Source organism: Notechis scutatus, chromosome 2, assembly GCF_049901735.1.
Source record: "Notechis scutatus isolate UNSWTSFEM ecotype Mainland chromosome 2, rNotScu1.2, whole genome shotgun sequence".
In the NCBI taxonomy this organism is placed as follows: domain Eukaryota; kingdom Metazoa; phylum Chordata; class Lepidosauria; order Squamata; family Elapidae; genus Notechis; species Notechis scutatus.
The window spans coordinates 114,797,952-114,823,049 of NC_142010.1; the positions used below are offsets into that span (position 1 = coordinate 114,797,952).

General features: G+C 34.4%; 1 protein-coding gene across 4 annotated transcripts in view; it reads left to right on the forward strand.

Annotated features, from left to right (window-relative positions):
* The first annotated feature begins 2,574 nt into the window (after positions 1–2,574).
* CCDC57 (coiled-coil domain containing 57) overlaps positions 2,575–25,098 on the forward strand; it is a 67,224-nt gene continuing 44,700 nt past the window's right edge. For 2 of the 4 annotated variants that reach the window (XM_087955919.1, XM_026667352.2), the window contains exons 1-7: positions 2,575–2,814; positions 7,747–8,155; positions 11,413–11,521; positions 12,556–12,657; positions 13,131–13,288; positions 14,528–14,602; positions 15,911–16,111. In XM_087955919.1, the coding sequence (XP_087812045.1) occupies positions 7,755–8,155; positions 11,413–11,521; positions 12,556–12,657; positions 13,131–13,288; positions 14,528–14,602; positions 15,911–16,111 (1,046 nt within the window). In that variant the 5' untranslated portion in view covers positions 2,575–2,814; positions 7,747–7,754. Of the gene's footprint in view, positions 2,815–7,457; positions 7,516–7,746; positions 8,156–11,412; positions 11,522–12,555; positions 12,658–13,130; positions 13,289–14,527; positions 14,603–15,910; positions 16,112–25,098 lie in introns of those variants that run through there. The other 2 variants (XM_087955918.1, XM_087955917.1) reach the window with 2 other exon arrangements.

The window sequence follows — 25,098 nt, forward strand, 5'->3', positions numbered from 1 at the left end:
TATCAAGCAATGGGTATGCAATTATAATGAACTTTCATTCTCTGAATTACAGAAGTAATTTACAAATTTGTATGTAGCTATCTGCTAATTTGTAGCTCTCAGAGGAGAGCCATCTGAATAAATTATTTGCAGAGGTAATTGCTACATCATAAAAAGGAAATTATCTAAAAGTGAAGGATGATAAAAAGGGATGATGAGACTTTAATTCTGCTGTTGGAAGATATATCCTTCTGGGTTCAGTTCCAAGTGGGGAAAAAAATACTGGAAACATGGAGGCTCTTTGGAAAGATGGTTTAATGGTGGACAGGACCAGATGGCTTGGAGCTCCAAAGTGAAAAGTATGATCACATGCTTCAAGATGTTGAGTGAAGGAAAAGAAGGGCTGAGATGCTGAGAGACTCTTAGTTTTATACTCTCTGTTGGGCCCCATCTTAGTGTTTCCTGTTCCTGTGCAAGAAATATATCCCCTTGGTTGTCAGACTCCCAGGGGCAGGAGTCTTAGCTAACTTTGTAGGTTTTGTCTGGACCACATAGCTTCACCTGATGCAATCTGCCCAGGCCATGTGGTGAGATGGGTAGAGGGCTTTGTTATGTAGAATACTCTGGCCCAGGCCTTAGTGGCCTGTCCATTAACAAAGGTGGGGCTGAGCTTCTGCCTCTCTGATGTGAGTTTCTGCTTCTGAGTTTCTACTTCTCTTTTTGGGAGAAATATTCTGCCTTTTTATTATATCCTAAAATATTTCATTTTCCTAGGAGAGGGGTGGGTTTTAATTTCCAACACTGCAATTAACAATTTCCTGTCTGAGGGTTACTAATTTGTAAGAGGGCTTGGTAGTTCTCCAGTAATCTGAGTGTGATACTTGTGAGAATAGGAGCTCCAGGTGGAATCATCCTGCAAATAAAAGTCAAAACAGGGAGGTGAAAGCTAATAGTAATCCACAGCAGGGGTGAAGGCAGATGGAGCTCTGATTGGCATAAAGATAGCCAAACCATTTAGGAATAGGAACTCCAAAATCAAACCCATTGCAAATCACTTTTTTGTTGACAAGAAAACTCTAGGAACATGGTTGTGACATTGAATAAATTTAGATACCAAAGTTGGAAAGCACCCCTCTAGTTACTGAGAAACAATATTGAAAATGAAATGAAATTATAGTATATAACTTCTAAAAGTAGACCTAGAGATTATGACTTGGTAAGACTAAAGGAAGTCTGGTCATTGATGATATTAATATTTTTAAAAAACCTTTCCTTACAAGGACATGTATAATTGAAATGCAAGAAATACAGGGAAGGACTAAAGGAATTATTAGAATGCTTTTATTCAAAAAAGAAAGCTCTTGATAGCAAGCATTTGTCCACACAATCACCAGGAGCTGAATCCAGTTCAATAATACACAACTATGCAATTTACTTATAAGTAAGCCTCATAGATCACAATGAATAGGTTCTGCTAAGCTTCTTTAAACAATGGTTTATTGAATAAAATCTTAGTTGAATGTTCCTGGTTGTTTCCTTTCTCCTCTCCTCCCCCCTCAAAAATCCTTCAGCCCCCCCCCCCCCCCCCCCCCCGCCCCCCCCCCCCGCCCCCCCCCCCTTTCCGCCCCGTTTAATCCATCACAGAAAAACCACACACTCTTTACAAAATTCATTGTCTGGGTTCACACAACCCAGCTGTATTATGATTTAACAGCATCATGTGTGAACTCAGTCAGATTATCTCTAAAAAGACTGTATTATTATTGATGCAAAGAAAGGAAAAGAAATATTGAAAATTTTACAAGATAATAAGACTCAGATTCTTTTAAATGAGTAATATTTATATCTAATATTTAATCATTATTCAGAAGATTTAAAATGTGAATTATCAACTATAGGGCATCATGGATGTAGTGCCATTTAAATGAATCTGGATATTATCCGGTTGTTTTGCTCTGCATGTTCATATTTACTGTCTGTAACCTATTATTTTTATTATTTGTTTATACATCCAGTTCAGGCAGAACTGATCTTCCCTGTTACTTTTTCTTGGACAGCACTAACTTGGGTATTGGCTGATAGAAGAGATTCAGTGATATAGTCAGTAAACGAAGAATATATTGGGAAGAAAAGCCAGTGCAGTAGGAAAACAACTAGTGGTAGGGCTTTAAGTATGCATTGCATCCCGCTTCGTATAAATATATCCTGGACTATAACAAATTTATAGTAAAAATATTTGACACTATCCTAAAAAGTAGGACACTTTAACAATACATTTTATTTATTTTAAGATTTATGTCCTGTCCTTCTTTATGAAGAAAACCAGGGTATTAATTTTATTTTTTAAAAAAATCCAAGTACATCAAATCTGAGCACAAAATACTGCTGCCGACTGAATCAAAGTGCTATCCACTGGCCAATCACTGAAAATAATACTGCTTTGACATCCGCTGTTCCCCATTGCCGACTTCTATTTTGGCTCTACTGGGCTATCCACTATTATAGAACAAACAATACAGAATCCAATGTTGTAATGCAACGACAACTCGCGGATACATCACGTCTCATGGCTGGGAAGCAGTTAACTGGCGGTCACAAGAATCCGGAACACCTGTTCTCTGCCGGAAAGGCTTTCGGGACGTGCCAACCGTTATGGTTTCCATGGAAACGGGGCCTCAGCCGTCGCGACGACCCTGTTGCGTTTTGAAGAGAATAATCAGCTGGGTGGTGGTGATACGGGAAGGGAACTCTTTAAAGGAATTCTTCCCCCCTCAGTAAGGAGGACCCTTCGGTTGGAAGTGTTTACATCGCTCACCGGGCTCCCTTTAACCAAAGGTTGGTGTTTTGCATTTAATTTGCAGTATCTCTCACCGTGTTCTTTTACAGTTGCCTATGGCATCTGTGTCCCGCTGGAATAAGATCGTAGTTTTTCCTGGATGGAGAAAGCTTTTTGGATCCTGGGAACTTGTATGTAATGTCAGACTTCCCCCTACCCCTGTAATAAATGTGTAATTTTCCGTTTGTAATTTATACATGTGAAGTCTCTTTCAGTATTTCTGCCCTATAGTGTCTGTTTTTTGTTATTTAGGAGAATGTTTTGCTGCAACTATATATAAACATGCAATATATTTTATCCTATCCTTTCAAATATTTTCCCCACTTCCTTTTTTATGTGTGTGTTCAGTCACTTTGACTACAATTTCTGACTACGGGTAGTCCATGTTTTCAATTTTTTGAGGGAGGAAATGCCCAGGATCTAACTTAAAATAAACCTTGGGTAGTTTTACAAAGATAATCCCTCAAACTCAACCCCAAATCGGGAAAATATCAGCTTACATACCACTGTCCCTCTCCATGTGCTTTATTATCCCATCTGCTATAGACCTCACTTTCCCTGAAAATGGGAACTGTGTCTATCAGGTATGAAATGGCTGCCCACCTTGTCTTACAATTAACTATTAGATCCTGCTCATTGTGACCCAACCACATACACCATAGGCCAGGGAACTACATTATTAACCTGCCTTCCTCCTCCTTCCTTCCTTCCTTCCTGTTTGCAAATAAAGCAAACATACCTAATACAGGTAGTCCTCAATTTACAACAGTTCGCTTAGTGATCAAAATTACTACAGCAACTGAAAAAGTGACTTACAACAATTTTTCACACTTATGAAGCATCTCACCAAGATCATGTGATTTACATTTGGATACTTGACAACTGATTCACATTTATGATGGTTGCAGTATCCCAGGATCATGTGATCATCTTTTGCAACCTTCTGACAAGCAAGGTCAATGGGGAAACCAGATTCACTTAATAACTGTGTTACTAATTTAACAACTGCAGTGATTCACTTAACAAAGTTGTAAAATGGGGCAAAACTCACTTAACAAATTTTTTCCTTAACAGCATAAATTTTGAGTTCAACTGTGGTCATAAGTTGGGACTACCTGTACTCTTTCCTCTTCCTATTTTTCTCACAACAATTTTGTGAGGTAGGTTGAGCTGAGAGTGACTGGTCCAAAGTCACCCCGCCCATTTTCATGCCAAAAGTGGTACTAGAACTCATATACTCCTGGTTTCGAGACTGCACCTTAGCCACTACATCAAACTGGCTATAATGTTGATTCTTAACTAATAATATCTGTTCAGCAGCAAAACAACAACAATAACAAATCTCAGTTAAATTGCCACCAAAGTAGAATTGAGTTGTAGAATTTAAGGAATATTCTTCTGAAGTTGTATTTCTATCTTGGTAATAAATGTAGAGATACTACTACAAAAAAAATATATTTTTAAAGCATCAAATGTGGCAGTAATATTCTGATAAAGACTTACACAGGGTGGAGGATGATAACAAATGCTAAAAAGAGCACTGATTTTATTAGTATAGCTTTCATATGTTTTAGTATGGCAGGATCTCATTTCTGATTTCTTATTGTTACGTTTACTTTTTATGTATTTATTTATGCATACAATAGTTTTGCAAGAAAAGAAAAGCTTGTCCCTGACAACCACATACCATTCTCATTTGAAAAAAAAAGACAAAAGTGGTAATAATGTTGCTTTAATTTGTTCTCTTGAGACTATTAGAAAGGTCTTCTATAAAAACTGAATTACTAAATTTAACCAGCAGTTAGGCATATGTCATGACTAAAGCCCTTGATATAACTCTGCAAATGGCTAGCATCAAATTTTATATTATTTAGCAGAGAAAATTAAGAATGTACTATTTTACATTTTAAATCTCTTGATATCTTCCTGTTAGTTAAATTTAGTGATTCGATATACAGCATGCATACATACATACATACATACATACATACAGCTTCGATATATAGCCTTTCTCTGTATCTATATGTGTAAAATGTCCTATTTTTGCATTTTAAAAAGGAAATTTTGATAATACAGTCCACATGAGAGTTGGATCTAGTCTAAAGTAGTTGGACTAAAACATATAGAAGCTGGGTTATTTTTCCTTATGTTACGATAGTCAGAACTACTTTTTTAACCTCTTGCCCATCTCTCAACAAGAAAAAATTGTTAACATTTACTGTAGATTTATGCAACATGTAGAAAGACATACATGATCCTGCCTTTAGGAATATCTGGAGCTTTTCATATAACTGAAAACATTACATTAAAAAGCTATAGTAGGTATACTTTTTTTTTAAAAAAAGAGAAATATGCAAGATTCTATTTTCATTCATAATTATGCCCTGCTTTTTTAAAACCTTTTGTTTGACTTCACTCTTGTTTTTATTCTTTTAAGTATAATCAGTATTATTATATTAATTCCCTCTAGCACGTAGATGCATATTTCTTTTGTCTGACATATTCATAATGTTCAACCCATCATAAATGATTAAAAGTGACCTTTTTCTTTGTCCACTAGTGAAGAATTACAGGGCTATATTTCTGAAAACATAGAACTGAATGGTAAAGAATGTACTTGGTTTTAGTTTCTATTAATGTCTTGAGGGAATAGTTAGAGCTGTATTAAAATGCTGTATCATATTTTATTATGTTGCTTTATCTGAAAACCTGACAGATTAAATCTGAAAGATTAAAAAGCTACTGTTGGACTGGAAAGAGGCACTGGTCAGATGCATTTATTGCTGTTTTATCTGGCTTTATATGTTCACAATATGACACAGAAAAATGCCACATTCTATGTCAGTAATGTGGGTAGATTACAACATGCTATAATATTTAAAATGTAAAAGAGTATAAACAATATTATAATAAACATCTATCTAACCTCTAAAGATGAGTGAAAGATGATAGAAAAAGACTCACTGATGCAGAGAGCCTCAAGAAAGCACGGGTGTCAAACTCAATTTCATTGAGGGCTGCATTAGGGTTGTGTTTGACCTTGGGCCAGGTGGGTGTGGCCAGCTTGACATCACTCATGTCGGGTGCCTGTGGTGGCCCAAGCGCTCTGCCAGTGAAAGCGGAGTTTGGGAGGGCAGTCCTCCTGAGCTCTGTTGTCACTGGCAGAAGTACCACGGGCCAGTCATTCACTATTTCCAGGGCGACCCCGCGGGCCAGATCAAAGCACCCTGTGGGACAGATCTGGCCCTCAGGCCTTGAGTTTGACAACCCTGATGTAAAGGAACTGATGTTACTCAGGAAATCAGATTCCTTTTTAAAAAAAAAAAATTATACTTTATCCATTATCCATAAAAAATTCCTTTTTTCCATTTAATTTCAAAACGTTGTAGCTTTTCTCCACCTTTTCCCTTTCTTTCTTTTCCCAACAAACCTTTCTACCCCCCCTTCTTCTAGCCTCTGCCTTACCGGCTTCCCTTCTCTGTCGTATTTCTTTTCCCCTTTGTTTACAATCATCATATTGGTTTTGCACTTTATTTTTCCCTTTCTTAAATGTTTTTAAATTTTTTTTGGATAATGGATAAAGTATAATTTTTTTTTAAAAAAAAAGATTTTGCAAGGTACATAAGATGAGATGGTAGTATTGCAATGGTTTAAGAGTTGATAAGAGATTAAAATGTTAAAATGTTTAAAAATGATTGGTTTTAAAACTTAATAATAGGAGAGGTTTAGAATATTGTTTTAATTAAAGAGTTTAATAAAATTATGGTATTGATGTTATTATAAAATTTTTATTATAGTATTTCTTTTTAATATTTGGATTTATTCTCTAATTATGCACTTAATTGTGTTGGATGTATTAGTTAGATAGAATGTACCAAGCAAAATCTGATTGGGTATTAGATATTATTTTAAAGATTAATTTGATTAACTTAGGGGGAGATAGAAAGGCATCATACTCTGATTAATGATTTCAGGAGAAACTGATTTTCTTTTTTTTTTATAAGGGATGAGACAAAGGGATGATAAAAATGGACAAAAGATACAAATATAATGATTTAAACTAAGATGATTAATTAAGGTAGAATTAAGAAGTGTGAAATATGTGGAGAAGTTAATATAGAAGGCTTAGAATGGTAAATAAAATAAGTAATGATATGTAAGATGAGCATGAATATAATTGAAGTCCATGAAGAGAGAGACACCTGGGTCCAAGTTACTTTCCAAAAGATATTTTTTTTATGTTTTGTGTGTTGTGTGTATATGTCTTTTTTGGGGGGAGAATTGGTAAAAACTTGTAGAAATATAGAATGAGAATAATGGTAACTAAGTCAGAAAGAAACAGATGAAATAATAATAATGATATTGAATAAGAGTAAAGAGAAGTAAAGAGAAATTGAATAAGAGGTTTTGGTATATTATATGGAAATGGTTTAAAACAGAATCATAATTTATCTGACTTGTTAAATTTATAAGGGAAAAAGGTTTAAACATGTAATGAATAATGATAATTTGTGTGTTTTAAAAATTAATAAAACTTGTTTAAAAAAAAAAAAAAAAAAGGAAATCAGATTCCAAATTACTGTATATATGGCTCCAGATTACAATTGCTTTAAATTGCACGAAGGAAGAAGAGTCAAGCAGCAGATCTTTGCACCAGCTGAAGTTGCCAAAAGTCCAAAATGTTCTCATTGAACATTGCAGTAAGTACCGTAGACCTAAATATTATCATTAGATGTTTTAACTATGATCAACCTGGAATCAGCCTCTTTGTAAAATAACTGATGTTATCAGTTACTACCTATTATTTCCTTTTCTTTAGTCCATATCTGTATAAGCTAAATACAATTATGTATGTTGGATATTATGTACAGACCAAAATGACGGATGAAGTTATGATTGAAGATCTGCTTTAATTAAGTTATCTTTCTCAGGAACAACAATGTTATATGCAGAGAAAGATTTAAGTGAACTTCTTATCTGTAAAGAACAAGAACTGAAAGAATTACAAGCACAGCAGATCCATTTTCAGGAAACTACACTGCAAGAAACCCGAAAACAACTTCAAGAAATGCACAGGAAATTTAACAGTTTGAAGGAAGATTTCACTTATAATCTTAAAGTCCTAGAGGAGAGAGATAAAGAGCTGGAGCACTTTGATACCTTGTTCATCCAGTTGAAAATGGTTGAAAATGCTAACCAAGCAGAGGCTAGTGATCTTAGAATACAGGTGGATAAGCTGCAGCAAGCACTTGCTCAAGAAACAAAAAAACAAGAGGCTCTCAAAGATCAATATCGGCGGAAACTGAAAGAACACCAATTAGCCTTGGATCAGCTTCACAGGTAAGATTGTTCTACCTGGCAAAGTATGGACTTTAGGGTCTAGTAAGGAGCACAGTAGTTAGAATGCAGTATTGCAGGCTAGTTCTGTTGACTTGCAGCAGTTCGATTCTCACCTGCTCAAGGTTGACCCATCCTTCCAAGGTCAGTAAAATGAGGATCCAGATTGTGGTGGCAATATGCTGACTCTCTAAACCTCTTAGAGTGGGTTATAAAGCTCTATGAAGTGATATATAAGTCTACATGCTATTCTAATGCTAATGTTTATAGCGTTCTTCTTTTTGACAGGCTCATAGGTAATTATTTTATGGTAGAGAAATTATAGGTATTAGCTGTAAAAGGTACAGGGGAGAGATGTTGTTGAAATTGCTACTCTTATGACATTGTTAAAAAGTGTTATTTAAATGCAGAGCTTTTATATTATTTCCAACCCAGTGGAGCACTGAAAATAAATTATGTGAAGAGTTGGGTCTCACGTTAGCTCTCGGAAAACTGAACAGAATTTGGTACATAGAAATGAAACAACAAAAGCAATAACCAGTATTGACATAGGCTGGATTTGGTGTAGAGCTTGAATTATTGGAAAAATTCCTGCACTGCATCCCTTTGGAATATGAAATTGGACAGCGGTTTGGAACTTTGCTGAATTTTTCATTCTAAGCCATCCTCTTCTCTTCTTTCACGTTGCTGAGTCATGCCTGGGCTTCCAGTGCACACATATAGTCAAACATACAATCCATAATGATAAAGGGATTAGAAAGAATTTTAAAAGATATTTATTGAACACTTTCTTTATTTAATAGTTTATTAACTGGATTTTAAAAATGGATTTATTAATTAATTAAATGTAAATGTCACTGCATCTTAGCAGCTAACAGTGGTTTATAACAGTTATAGAATACATCAAGATAGAAGCAATCATAGCTAACTCTCCAAAGTGTCATTCCAAATAGAGTGTCTGAAACTTGACTGAAAATAGTATTTAATGGAGTTAAATATGTAATACCTGTTTATTTTAAAACAATTGTTGCCCCAGAAATCTCAGCATGATTAAAGAAGCTTCTAGGTAATCCCTTATTTTCCAGTGAAATAGATATGGGCAGAGTAAGGAAGTAGCATGGAATTGTTCTGGCTCCAAAACATTCTGTGAACAGCTTCACTCCTGAAGTTTAAATGACTCTGACTCTGTTGTTCTATCAAAAGACATTAAAACCCTTTTTAAAAGAATGATATTGGAGACTGGTTTATATTTTTGCCCCATGCTGACTGATAAGTTGATTACCTAGTATCTTTTATTGTGTTTTGTACTGGTGTGTGTGTGTATGTGAAGGGGATGTATCGGTGTATTTGCTACTGCTATGTTAGTCACACAGTTATTTCATTAGGCTAAATGGCCTGGCCACATAAATTTACATGATAGAATTACAGTGGCCATCAGATATAGTGAGCAGACCCACAGTGGATCTGAAGCACTTTTAATGTTTTTGTTCTGAATACTGTATACCTCTAAGGGTTTCACAATTCTTGGCAATACGTCTATTTACCCTAACCTTGTGTCTGCTTGAAAATAAGAAGCTGAGCTGCCATACCTAATATGAAGTTTTGACAATATATGTGGTAAGACTCATTCATTCATTACTGCTACACAAAGACCATAAACTATGATTCATTTCATGTAAATTTAACTGAATTATGACTGGGGTATGTCATGTGATTATCTAAAGCCAGTTAGCTGTGTGGTTAAGTAAAAGCAGCTTTAATCCCAACTCTCCTAGTTGTCCTCCAGTCTCATGTCACACAAACATAGTAATTCATTTCTAAGTGTGGCGGTTGCCTAGTCCTCTGTATTCAGGTCTCAAAAAAAGGAGAGGCTTGGGGCTAAAGATAGGTGGAGAAAAACAAGTCCTCTTTTGTAGAACTCACTGCTTTCTAACAACAATTGAACATTGCTGGCTTTTCAGTGCTCCATTTGATAGCATATGTTCTGTGTTATATAATGTGAAATGGTGGGAACTACTAGAAAATAAAGCAACAAGCAGTCAGCATGAATGTGAGGTTCAAGTTTTTATGTGAATCAGAACATGGAGGAAAGTCTATTTTTTTTTTGTCACTGGTTAGCGGTAGCAGGAATTATGAAACCTTCCTTTACAAAACGGGTGTGGACTTTACATTCCTAAAATGGTAACTTTTGAGTTGACTTATGTTATTAGAACTACAGGTAAAGAGATCCAACAATTAGTGATTGGATTGCACGTTTTACAAGTAAGACCTTAGCAGATCTAACAAAATTTATTCTAGCATAGGGATGACCTAGCCAGTGGCAACCTGTAGCTTACATATGACCCCAATTCTTGAATATGACCCCAATTCTTGAACATGTTAACCAAATTCTCATTCCAAACTGAAAGAATAAAGTATAGAGGGCTGCATTTACAAATCATCTGTAACAGAGAAGGCATGCATCCTATTTCACATAAGATTACATTGTTTCACAGAATGGAGCATGTCCACCCCATGAGATTTGGTGGGACAGGCAGAAACAATTAGAAACAGGTGGTGGCTTAAGTATCCTGTCCTACAACATATAGAGCTATATAAATGATATTCAGCACGATGGATTGTATCTGCAAAACTGCTAGGATCTAGTGCATTCATGTAGTAGTTATCTTATGTAGGTGTATTGTGGTGCACCCAAAACTGCCCATAACATGTTCTGGACTAGCTGCATCTTCCAAATGATCTTCAAAGAGACCCTTATACACATGGTGTAGTCCAACTGGGAAGTGAATAAGGCATAAGGGACTACAAACATACCTCCTGATCCAGAACAAAGATAAAACTGGTTACAAAATAGATTTTCAAATACTAACTGGTCACAGCTGCCTGCTATAATCAATGGGAACTCAGATTGCACACCCATTCGTTTGTATTAGGGAGTGGCATTTCACCCAGAGATAAAGATAGACGGTTTCCAGTTCCAGTGGAAAGTAACAGCCACTTGATCAAAGACTGTTCCTTCCCACTAAGATCCTGACAGCCTTTAGGCATTGGGGGAAAAAACTTGACAGGATCACTTGGGTGACCTAGGGCACAAATATATATTGTGTGTCATCAGGATACTGATAATACTTAAACCCTGTACTGACAGATGGCCTCAATAGCTTCATATAAACATTACACTTCGAATGGAAAGAGAAATATATTTCGGACAGATCAGTATTTGCACTATATATTACTAATTCCTTGATTTCATACCGTAGTTCCAAAGATTCTGATATCAGCCATTATCATGAGGAATATGAAAATATGAAACAACAATTGGAGAGAAAGCTCCAAGAAGCTGAAGGTGAACTTGCTTTGCAAAGACAGGTACAGAAAGCATAACAAACTATTTGAATAGGGAAACATTTATATTTTCCTTTCAGTAAACAAAAAGAATGCATTCATTGTTCTGAGTATTTCCCTCCCTCTACCCCTGTGCAGTTCAATTTATGTGCTTTTATTAAACATCTTACATTAAATAAAGATTACATAGCGGTAGGAATAACTAGAATTAATTTTATCATTCTATATACAGTATTAGGGAATGTGTGCTTTACTTCCTAATATCATCCTCTTGAAAAAAATTGGTAGAATTGTTTCTAGTAAAATAAAATGGTGTAAAATTCTTTACAGAGGGGTACAGCCAAAATGCTGTGCTAAATTTGCCAATCTTGAATTTCAGAAAGGTCATTACTATAAATCAAAAACAGTTTGCAAGGGCTAAATAAATACTCTGACTTGTGCCAGCACTCAGTGCTTCTCTGATTTCAGGATTTCAGCTTTGTAACATTAAAAAGATCTGTTGGCTAACTTAAGGAATTTTAAATATTAACTGACATATTTCTTTACTGTATACTACTTTGTGTCAATTGATTACAGGGTATGATCCTTGTTATAGTATGTAAAGATGTATAAATATTTTGAAAAGAAAAAATGTATCGCAGAGAATTATTCATAGGTTTTTCAAATAATAAAAAATGTAAACAACTATAAACCTGGCAAACGTGGATGAATAATAAAACCCAAAGAACAGGGATATAGCCACATACATAAAATAGTAATATTTTTGAAATATACAATTAATTGATAGAATTGTAGTAGAGCAGCATAAATAAAATAACAATAAAATATGTTGTTTAGTAATATGGCATATGGTGTCTTTTTTCTTCTTCTGCTGTAGTACACTGGAGCCCAAATAGCCACGCACAAACTCCAAAAATCCTCAGCCTTCTGAAGCTGAAAAGACTAGTAGTCCTAGTTTACGAAAACATCTCCATGTATTTAACATATTGTAAGCTGTAACGCTCTTAAAATTTTTATGAGATTACAATATTATTACAATTGCATGTGTTTTATTTCAGGAGCTTCTTGTAGTAATTGACACAGAAATAAAAGAGAGAGAGCATGAGTTTCGAGTGAAAGCAGATGAAATGAGCAACTTAGTTTTGTCTCATGAGCTTAAGGTAATTGCCATCAAGTGTAAACATGCATATATGTTGTGGTATTACTCTGGCTTTTTTATTCTGATACACTGAAATCTTGCTCTGTTTTCATAACCAGGTAAACTTATTTCAGCTATTAAGTGATGTAAAGAGAACTATTTTAAGGAGTAGTTCCCTGAAACAATATTTTCCCTATTAGTCCACCATTTCGGATGAGTGACAAAGAAGTAGTTATTTTATTCCTTAATTCAGATATAACAGTGTCTAACATTGCCACAGTTGGAATTAATGTTTTTGAAATAAGCTGCTTTAATGAACGGTTGTTGAAGACATATACAAAACCCTTAGTTTCAAATAAACATAAATATACAAAACCCTCCATTTCAAATAAAAGTGTGTGTTCATAAGCATGTTATGTAACAGATAGTACTTTCTATAATTTTAAATTTGATGGGGAATATTTAATAGCTTGTTTTGTTCTTTCATTTTGAAAGGTGAAATTGTTGACCAAAGAATTAGAGGCTTTGAAAGAAGCTGGAATGAAAGCAGCAGACTCACTGAAAATGGCAGAAGCAGCTAATATGGAGCTTGAAAAACAAGTTAGATGCAAAGATTGGGAAATTAAAGATATTACAGCCGTAAAAGATGCTCAGTACTGTATCATTCCACTCAGAAAAAAGGGGAAAATATTTCCATTGATTTTCCTTCTTTCCTTCTATTTTTACTTATTTTCTCTTCCTCTTCCTCCTTTTCTTGTACCTAGAAGAAGAAAATATGGGCTTTTAAAATATATTACATACCAGTTAGTTAAAGATGTCTCTGAGTTTGTACATGACTCCAGAATCCATACATATTGTTTCCTTAGATTCCGACAGTTAGCTAAACAGCATTCACCTTAATCCCATGTCAAAATACTAGCCCTAGATTGTATATTCTATGCTCATACTCGGACAATTTCAGACTGAGTTGTATAATACCTAAATTCAAATAGATTTGTATAGGATTGCAGGGTTTTTTTCATTAGAATTAGATGGGATATTTCTACTACAGCAAAGAACAGACATATTCATTTTCATATCTGCCGAGTTGTGTATGAAATAGTGTTCCTCATATAAAATAAAATAAAAAACATTATAGGTAGTCCTGAACTTATGACCACAATTGAGCCTAAAATTTCTGTTGCTAAGCAAGACATTTAAGTGAGTTTTACCCCATTGTACAACCTTTCTTGCCACAGTTAAGTTAATCACTGAAGTTGTTAAATTAATAATACAGTTGTTAAGTGAATTGGCTTCCCCATTGACTTTGCTTGTGAGAAATTGCAAAAAGTGGCCATATCAGCTAGGGACACTGCAATTTTCATAAATATGAATCAGCTGCCAAGCAGCTGAATTTTAATCACATGACCATGGGAATGGAACAGTCATGAGTGTGAAAAATAGTCATAGATCACTTTTTTCAATGCCATTATAATTTTGAACAGTCACTAAATGAATTGTTGAAAGTTGAGGACTGTAATTCTAGACTAGATAGAATATATTTTCACCTGCATGCATGATGCAGTCACTTTTTGTCCTCCTTAAGGTGGATTAAGATGAGAAAGTAAGATACAAAAATGGAAGAATAATTTCATCTTTGTATAGGAACCATGTAGCTAAATAGGGTCTAGCCCAGTGTAATAAAATATATTTGAATTGTGCAACTTCAGCTTTTTAATCTCCTTGAAGGCGATTAATTCTGTATCAGAAAAATTGCTGATTTTATCCCAATTTTCTTAAAATATATTTTGGTAATTACTTCAGATTTTTTCATAAAAGGCTTGATAATTGTATTCATTGCCTCTTTGTATAAAGTAAATCATTTTACTTTTCTCCAATGTTTGACAATGTAGGATACAGGATTTAGAAAGTAAACTTGCTTCAGTGCAGCTTGGCTGGGAAAAAGAAAAAGAAACATTTGAGAGAAAGTAAGTTCTTTCAACATATGCCCACCCTTTATAAATATACCATGAACGTTGAATGCTTTCATTTCATTAAAAGTGAAGGATTCTACTGTTAAAAACAAATGATTAGTATATTAGTTTGTCTGAAGGCTTTTCTTGCTGAACTCACTATTTTAGCATTTGGAAAACATGTGCATGTTGTAATTTTAGGACTGAATTTTTCCACATCAGCAAAAAAAAGTACAAATCAGTTGTCAATTTTCTGTGGATTGAGTGTTTGATATCTCTGGTTTCACATACTAGCCAGGCTCTTTTATCTACAGTACAGCATAGTACAGTACAGTACAATACAATAATAAGCATTCCCAAAGATGCTTTTCAAAGGGCAACTGGACTTTTTTGGGGTTTTTCCTTGAAAATGTTTTCTTTACATCCAAAAAGCTTCTTCAGTTCTGAACTGGTTATCGCTCCCTAGCATCAATCTTATTTAGTGTTGTATTTTTTGAAAACCAAGAGGAAAAAATGAGGTAAACAAAATAAACTTTATTAGGGGAAATCAGTTTGCATGAAAATCTTCCAAAAATGCTTATTTTAAAAACATTGTGCAACATTTAGTTTTTCAAACATTAACTTTGATCTCTTTACAATATTTGGAGAATGCATAGCACAATTTTTGTAATCCTGTTTAGCTAATTTACCAAGGCTTAATTGGGGATCTAATTAAGTATTTAAAAACTAAGGAAAATACCTTACCTTGATTTTCATTCATAGGGTTGAATGAAACATATGCTCATCATTGGATGAGCATATGTTAAAGAGATGACAAGTTGCAGATGTTCAGTCTCCTGTTTCTGTGCAACTAATGAAAGACTAGTTGGCCTTTGTTTCAGAAGAAGTTGAAACAATTGTTTATTTACTGCTGTATTATAGTTTCTATAAACTATAATAACTATAATAACTACAATTTTGTCTCATCTGTGACAATATTCAGGGAGAACAGATCAGTATTCCATTAAATTCCTGTTTCCAATTCCAATGCTGGCATTATCATACTGGCTACGTTTTATATTACTATGATTAAAATATGCCACCATATTTTATCCCTGCTTACTATGTTTTTATGTGGATTACTAATTATCATCATAATCCCAAAGCCCAAGTGTGACGACTCAAGAGGTCCTTGAAAGGCAAGGTGATCAGACCTTGCTCCCATATGTAAACTTGAAAAGTTTTACTGTATATACGTTACGTATGCTTTTGTTTTATGTTTTCCCCCTAGTAGCAAGGATTGCAGCATTCAAGTAAAAACTGTCTTTTTATGTTCTTTTAAAGGTATGCTACAATAGATCACTTTGCCAGAGAAAAGGAGGCAGTGATTGTTTCAATGAAACAAGCCCATGTTGAACAAACACACAGATGGAAAAATCAAATCCAAAAACTACAGACAAATAAGGAAACTTTGGAAATGAAATTAGATCAGGCTGAGTATAGGTTTATAGACCAGTTGAGAGAGAAAGAGTCTACCATTGAAAAGTAAGTATGGCTTGATTTGTCTTAGTCTGATTCAATCTAATGTGATGTACTATTACAGGATGATATCATCCATTTTATATTATGGTCTTGTGCCATATTTGTTTTCAATTTTTCCAATACATTACCAACAGTTAATGTGGGTTGTATGTAGGAATACAGATAGTTTTATACTTCGTTAAATAAATACATGTAAAAATAAAATTTCTAAATACCTGAGTCAAAGACAAGTTTGAGAACCTGCTTTGTTGAGAAGCTACTTTCATCAGGCCATTCCACAATTCAGCTGAGAATAGCAGTTTTGAACCCTTCATCTATGTTTACTATTTCCATTCAGGTTATCATGATAAGACCAACTTCCTCTTTAAGGACCTTTACAGTATTATACCTGCATTAGAGCTGATTATTACAAAATTTGTATCACATGAAAAGCTCATTTTTTAAAATCACAGCTAGCTTTCTTTGTCAATACATATCTTCTTTTTGTGTGTGTCTTATCTTTTTTTAGATAACAGTTTGGGGGCAAAGTGTATTTATTGATGCATGTCATTGTGAGAGCATTTCTGGGTGCACAATAGAATACATATGGTTTCCCTTAAAAAAACAGTGAATAAATCCAGTCTGAGTGATGCTCCAACATTTCCAAACAAGCATGGTAAAAATTAGAGTGGAAATATGTTGTATCTCTCCGTTAAAGGATTGACTTTATAGCTCAAATGTGAAGACTCCACAGAAGTGGTTCAATGCACTAGATTATGAATGTTAGTACATAAAAATTGGGGTGAAAATCAATGTTCGATAGCCCACAACCCTCTGCCTGCACTCTGAAGTAGATTGGGAGCCTCTCATTTGGGAGGGGTGGAAGGATTGAAATTTGAAATTTCTTAGATCCTAAGTTACCTTCAGCTTACTTCCTACCCAGTCATGATATACCTTTTTGGAGTCCTTAGAAAAAAGCTAATAAAAGAGACAGAGAGGAAAACATAGTTTCTCTCTCCATACTCAGTGGGATAAATAGGAACAGTCCTGCAGTTCTGCTTTAGAGTCTCAGGGCTCAAGGAATTAGATTTTAATATGTAAAAATAACCTGGAGGGCTTTGGTTTGTTGTTTTTGCTGCTTTCTAATGTGTAAATTTATACATATATATTTTTATATACAAAAGACTAAAATGTCAAGAAAGGATTTTTGAAACTTTCTGTATAGTAGATACTATACTATATGTACTAAAGTACTACCATACTATACAGTAATATTAAATTAAAGCCAAAATTTCACACACCAGCAATAGTTGATATATAGTACGTGTGTCCTTAATGTCTTCACCTTTCAAATTAAAGGCACTCAGCAGCTCTTAAAAGTTCTTAGAATAGTCTGAGAACGTGGCCTTTACTGAAGACAGATCAGTTGAAAGTATTTGCTCATACTTCATGTACTGAGTGGCAGGTCAAGCTGTATCAAGATGCAGATTTATTGATTAAGAATATCACTTATGAAAGCATAAACATATTTTTTCTTAACTGTGAACCATAGTTTTCCAATCAGACTATAATTCAAAAAGGCTGGTCAAACACCACAATAAAAAATACTTGATTTGATTTGACTGTAACTCAAATCTGGGAGGGGAGGTCTCTTTCTAATATGAATTTTAAACAAAGGTCAAATATAAATTTAGATGCAGTATGTTTCCCATTTACTGGGAATATATTTTGATAATATAATGGAAAACTTTTCCATTCAGATCTCATTAATAGATATGAATTGTATGGTTATTGTATCAAATATGATATACATAAAAATCTGCCTCACAAATTTTTGCTGGGATGGAAATCCAGTGTCCTTCAACTGTTTTATTTTACCAAAGAATGTTTTTCCCCTTCCCAATATAACTAAATGGAGAAAGTTTGATTATATAGGGAAGAAGTAAATTGGCCGATGCCTCTAAATGGGTATCATGTTAGATTAGGAACACATTTTTGCATGACATATAGGATTATCCATATAGATTCTGAAGCGATTTACTGTCAATAACATTTCCTTATATTTCAATGCGATTTAGAGAGAAATTGTTAAACTAGTCCATTCTGTCATGCTAGTTTGATCCTCCCATTTGTGTATTTGTCTATTTGTGTCTATTTCTGATTTGGGTCAACACTTATACAGAGGCTGATATTATTACAATTCTATATGAAAAGAAATTTTGTTTGAATTTCCCTTAGTATAGAACTTTCAGAAAAATTAAGATACGGAGATATTTTCAAGAAAAAAGGAAAATGTGGGGAAAATAAAATTATACATAACATTTGTTTTTTGTCAACCATGAACTTACTGTGATTTTAATGATATAGAATACAGTACATTTTTATATAAAAGTGTACTGTTGGGATATTTGTCTAATTTGTTTTTATACAAATTATGAGGATAAATAGCCATTGAAAGCGCTAAGATAATCTCTTATCAATTTACTCAGAAATACGAATCAGTTTTAGAGCCAGCTTGATATAGTAGTTAAAGGCATAAGGGTATGAACTAGGGAGATCATGAGTTCTAGTTCTGCCTTAGGAATGAGGCCAACTGGGTGACTTTGAGTCAGTCATTCTCTCTCAGCTGTAGGAAAAAGGCAGCAGCAAACCACTTTGTAAATCTTACCAAGAAAACTTCAGTGGCACGAATGCACCCCCTCCAAATGATGGTGAAAGGGTTTAGTGGAGCTGTAAGAAAAGTGTGCAGAGTTTTACAGTTTTAAAAGCAGAAATATATACATATGAAGACGTATCATGCCTATCATACTACTGTGTTCCTTCTCTGATAAAGCAATGTTATCCTAAGTGAAGAAAAAAAATAGGAGTTCTGTAGTAAAAGAAATAAGAGGCCGATGATAAGAGAAAAGAAAAGAATAGGAAGTCTCACTAAAGATAGTTTATGCAAATCCATTGTATGTTTCTTTTTCCAGTATTTCTAATATTGTAAACTACTGTCGCTTCTACTGTATCCATAGATTGCCTGACACATCATCTTTTCTTCCTTAAACTTCTCACGTTTCTTTTCTTTTTTTGAGGATCTCAACAACTATTCCTTTCTCAGTCGTCACCCTTCTTTCTTCATGTATTTGTTCTGCAATGTGATCCTCATTCCTTTTTTAATGTGATCAAGTCTTTGTAATAAAATACACTTATTTTACCCCGTCTTTTCCTTCTGTCTTTTCCTTCAGTATCAGTTCATTCTTGACTATCTCTTCTTGTTTTGTCACATTCTGTATGTAACCCATTCTGACCACAATGAAATTACGATCTTGTTTCACTTGATATAACTAATACCCACTTCCATATAACAATGGACAGAAATTTATTTTAAGTACCCTTTTTTGCTTCTTTCATGAAACATTGTAGCAGATCATAATACTGTTCACTAACTTTCTATCAATGATTTGTACAAGTTAAAATTTATCTATTAGTTTTCCCATCTGTAATAATCATTCTTCCAGTTTACATAAATTAATCTGCTGGCTTCATTTTTTCCCCATTCATGTGTTTTTTCAATCCATTTTTCATTAATATTTTCTTTCACTTAATAGTTTCCTCAAATCCTTTTTCATATTTCCAATAGTGCTATTCTCTATGTTTCTATTAACTTATTGACATGGTTCCAAGTGGTATCTATACCCTCTTTCCAGTTATTTGGTAGGAATAACTCTATTTTGTTCTTTTTAAAAAGGATAAATACATTCTTCCTTGCAGTGGATCTTTCTTTTTTTTGTTTTTGTTTTTCTTCCATATCTACTTCCCCTGAAACTTTCCTCCCAAAATGCCCTATCTCCCACAGAGAATCTTTTATCAGTCTTTTATCTTCATTACTTTTATCAAGTTATGTGTATGGATTAATAAACAATCTAATCCAACAATTCAAAGCAAAATGAAGTTTTTCTATGAAATACTAGGTCACCATTCTCATTCATGTTTTGGTCTCCAAATCACCAGTCATTATTTCTCTACTCTTTATCTCTTCCTACCAATCCATTCATATCATTTAAAACTTTTTTAAAAAATCAATTTTTTTTACAATTTTTCCCAAACTCATCTTCCTTTATCAATCATTGGAGCATACCACTATCATCAATCTATGAATTTATGTATGTACGTACAATACTCTAGGATGAACTACTAGTTGATACTTTCTCACATAAATTGTATTACATTATAGGAAAAATTGCCTTAATTTGGGATAAAAATCCCAAATTCTACAGTTGGCTCTATGCTCATGAAACACATTTTTTCATATCCAGCCCCACATTCAAATTCTACTTTCCTATTTAATAGATAGGTAGATAGAGATAGATGATAAATACTACCATATATCATGTTGGCATTTTTAGAAAGCATCACACAAAGTATTTTGTTGGAGCTTTCTGTCCTATGAGTGTGACATTATATGAAATTGGGCATTTTCTTGGGCAGGCATATATAGACATATGTATGTTTTCTTAACATGTAAGTGAGAGACAAAGACATCAACTGCATGAGAAACAGGAATATATAAGGATAGAGAAGTGATAACAATACTGCAAAGGATAATATTTATAGCTCAGGGTTGAAATTAGGGGTTCTTGGTGCTGTCTGAGTTTGGTTATTTTCTTGCAGATGTTCCACTACTCAAACTAGATAACATCATCAGCACTGATGATGTTAACTAGTTGGATAATGAAACGTGCAAACAATCAAGCTCAGAGAGCACCAAGGATTCCTCATGTAGAAGTGAGTAAGAAGACAAGGCTCAACACTCCTGTTCAGTTGATTCAAAAATAGTTTAGTTAACTTGGAAGCAAATTCTTTTCTCATAAAAACTGGGGAAATGGAAGATCACCACCGCTAAACATTCTCTTATTGCAGAATTCTCAGTGGGAAATGGGCAGGTAGTTCTTTCTTCCTAAGTTTTATTACTGAAGGGCTCCCCCCGCCGCCGCCCAGGGCACTCTAGAGTAATTAACTCCATATGTTTATATTAAAGAAGAAAAAAATCCATTATCAAAAATCAGCCAGAGAATGTAGGAAACTGCATACCCACTCTCCAATCAAGATGTATATAGTCTTCATTGAAGAAATAGCCTTGCCTGCTGTTAATCTATTTCCTTTTGTAAGGATCACTATAGTGATAAAGAGTCTGGTAAGGCCCAGGCTTCCATATCCTACAACTAATTTTTAGTAGGAGAAAGATTTTGTCCCAAATCAAGTCAATAAAGATCCTGCTTTGCTCTTGTTGGGGGGGGGTTATAGCAATAGCACTAGCACTTAGATTTATATACTGATTCACAGTGCTTTACAGATTTCTCTAAGCAGTTTATAGAGTCAGCATAATGCCCCCAATAATCTGGGTTCTAATTTTACCGGCCTCAGAAGGATGGAAGGCTGAGTCAACCTTGAGCCAGTTAGAATCAAACTGCCAAACTACTGGCAGTCAGCAGAATTAGCCTGCAGTACTGCATTCTAACTACTGGTCCACCACTTCTCTTTATAACTTTACAAGTGGCTCAGGAACCCAAATACAGTGGGGTGACCCTACTTTGACCATCCTATTAGTAGAAGATAGTTCTTTCCTATAAGTAAGACAGAATAGTGTTGATTCATTAGGACTCAAGTATGCCCTTATTTCACTAGAGTTTCTTGGTTATAATATAAAAGCATAAATGTTAGAATGCAAATTGCTTAGGAAATTATGAATGTATTAAGAATGAGTTCTAAATAAAACAAATTGCTGACCATTTGCTAATTGTATACTCCACCAGGAACTGTTATTCTTATTCACTGTCCAAAGCAGAACTGTATTCTAGAAGATCAAGTCTGCCAAATCAAATGTTCTTACAGATTTGAGGTGTGTTATTATTTCTTTTTTAATTAGCATTTTAAAAAAATACCAAAAGTGAAGGATTTCTCTAAGATCACCCATTAAGTAGAATACAAATAGGGTAGCAGAATGTAGGTCTGCTGTAGGCTTACACTAGGTTGTTTGAAAGTCCAATGTCTATATAGTTTTACTAATTATAGTTCAGAGGGAAACCAAATCCTGTTCTCTAAAACAGGACACTCTAAATGCCCTGGAGAAACAGCATTAGTTCGTTGATCAGGTAGAAAGTATAATCGGTCTATAAGAAAAATGGTTTTCATAATGATTACTCAAAAACAGGTAACTAATGACATCCTAAAATTTTAAATTCAATTTTCTATGTGAAGAAAGCATATCCTGAGACACAAAATATTCTACACAAAGGTGATTGTTAAATCTTGATGTGAATATATCCAATAATTTTCCATTTCAACCAATGGCTTTTGATCGGTGCAATGATGATGTTTTACAAAATAATTGATGTAGAGGTTGGAAGGGACCTTGGAGACCATCCTGTCCAACCCCCTGCCTTTGTAGAAATTTATTATTATAGCATTTCTGACAGGTGGCAATTCAGCCTAAGCAAATACTTCCAAGGGGCTTTCACCACTTCCCAAGGTGGTTGAACTACTTTTACCATTAGGATATTATTTTTAATGTCATCCAGTAATGTTTCCTTGTAAATATGAAGCCATTGTTTCTTGTCCTGTCTTCTAGAACTACTCTGAATAATTATGCACAGGCTTCTGTAGGATACTGCTCTAGATACTTGAAAACAGCTATTGTTTGTTCCTATACCCTTCTCTTCTCTAACAGAAATATACCCAGCATGTTCAATCATTATTCATACATTTTTCCTTCCAAGCCCCTTATAATTTTGATTGCTCTCTTCTGGACATGGTACAATTCACCACTATCCTGCCTGAAATGTAGTGTCTAGAAATAGGGGAGGTTTGATCAATACTTTTATGCTTGATGAAAATACTGCATGCTTTCATCATGATGATGTACCTTTTGTCAATAAAATCAAAAAGTTCCCCTCATGTGAACTGGAATAATTGATTTATATTCACTGTCTCACCACTACTCATGATTTTAAAACCTCTTATGATTAGCTTGTTATGTAGCTTAATTAAAACATACAAAACAGAACATAAGAATCATACCAATGTTTATTTAATCTGGGATCTTGTTGTTTCTCTCAAAGTGACCATGAAAGTATATCTATTGGAAGCTCACTAGCAGAACAGGGTAATAGCTCTCTCCTGTGGGTTTTTTTTTCTTTTCCTTGGGACTGGTAATCAGATGTATGTACTACATAGTCATTGATAGCCTTAACTTATATAATTTTGTGTAACCCTCTTTTGAAATAGAGGCAACATGGTGGCTCAGCAGTTAAGACACTGGGCTTGTTGGCTGAAAAGCCAGCAGGTTCAAAACCCATGCACCACATGATGGGGTGAGTCCTTGCCTCAGCTCCTGTCAAACTAGCAGTTTTAAAACATGCAAATGCAAGTAGATAAATAGGTATCACTTCAGTGGGAAAGTAATAATGCTCCATGTGGTCATGCTGGCCAGTTCAGCCTGGAAATGTTTTTGGACAGTGCTGGCTCAATGACTTTGAAATAGAGATGAGCACTGCTCCCTATAGCCAGCAATGACTAGTGAAGTAAAATCTGCAGGGACTCCTTTTGAAATGGCTATACTATTAGCTTTAATATTATAAAGACTTACCTTTTAGAGATGATGAGTTCTATGGCCACACAGCGGGAGTAGATAGGAGCATGAATGCAGAACTCATTGGTGATTCATTAAAGCAAGTCTTTTTTCAGGTTCTGTTTCCACAGTAGCCACACTTCTCTGGAAAGAGATGCACTTGCTTAAATGAGTGACTATAAAGGTTGTATTTGTGCTCTTGTGGACTCCAGTGCATTTTTTGTACTAAATCCAAAATACTGCAGAGCCCTCTGTGCCACTTCTATTTCAAATAATTTAATTGGTTGCTCATCTATCTTCTCTAAATATTATAGGTTTAGGTATTATATATCTGCGTTGGAGTGGACAAAGAGGATGGTCATGCAGTATCTGGATGTGATTGTGTATAATTATTTCTTGCTATTCTGATTTCTTTCCCTTTCCTGAGAAATCCTTCTACCATTTGTCATTTAAATATTCCCTGACAGTGAATATTTTTAACAATCTGCAACATTTTTTCAAATAACTAACCTATTTCAGAACAGAATATTTATTAGTTTATTTGTTAATTCATAAATTCAAAACCCATTAAATATTTAGTCCCAAAATGCTTTAATTGGCACTTTTTAATTACTGAATTTCTGTTACAGCGTTTTTCTCCAGCTCTAGACTAAATTGGGAATATGCATCAAAACATTTGACTTTCTTCTTTTAATAACATATAAAGTATTTAGTTAAAAACATTGCTGAAAAGATACTATTTAAAATACTGAACTCTTTAAAATATTGGTATGCATTATATACAATCTTGCTGATATTTTGATTATTAGAATCCATTTTAACAAACACTGCAGAATCAATATTTTGGTGCCATCTTGCCATCAAGTCATTTTTATATGATTTGTATTGAACAGTAATGTTATCAGTTTTCCTGAGGGCTCCAGAGTGCACTCTCTAGGATATTGCATCTTCTTTAATCTGACTAGACAGAATTCATCTTTAATGTCCTTTCCAGGGATAGAGCCATCCTGCTTCCCACATCAGCCCTGCCTAGAGAGAATATTTAGAACAGGCAGGAGCTCTTGAGTCTGGCTATATTTTAAATTAGTAACAGTTGTAAATTGAATCTGGCTTCCCCACTGACCGCTTGTCAAAAGGTCACAAAAGGTGATCACATGACCTGGGACACTGCAACTGTTATAAATATGAGCTAGCTGCCAAGCGTTCAAATTTTGATCATATGAGTATGGGGATGCTACCATGGTTTTCTCTCTGAAAAATGGTTATGGCACTATTTCAATGTTATAACTTCAGACAGTTGCTAAATAAGTTGACTTAGAATCTAAGTCAGTACTTAAAATCTAAATCGGGTTTTGACTGAGTTTATAAAAATATTTGATGTTTATTATTCTCTGTTTAG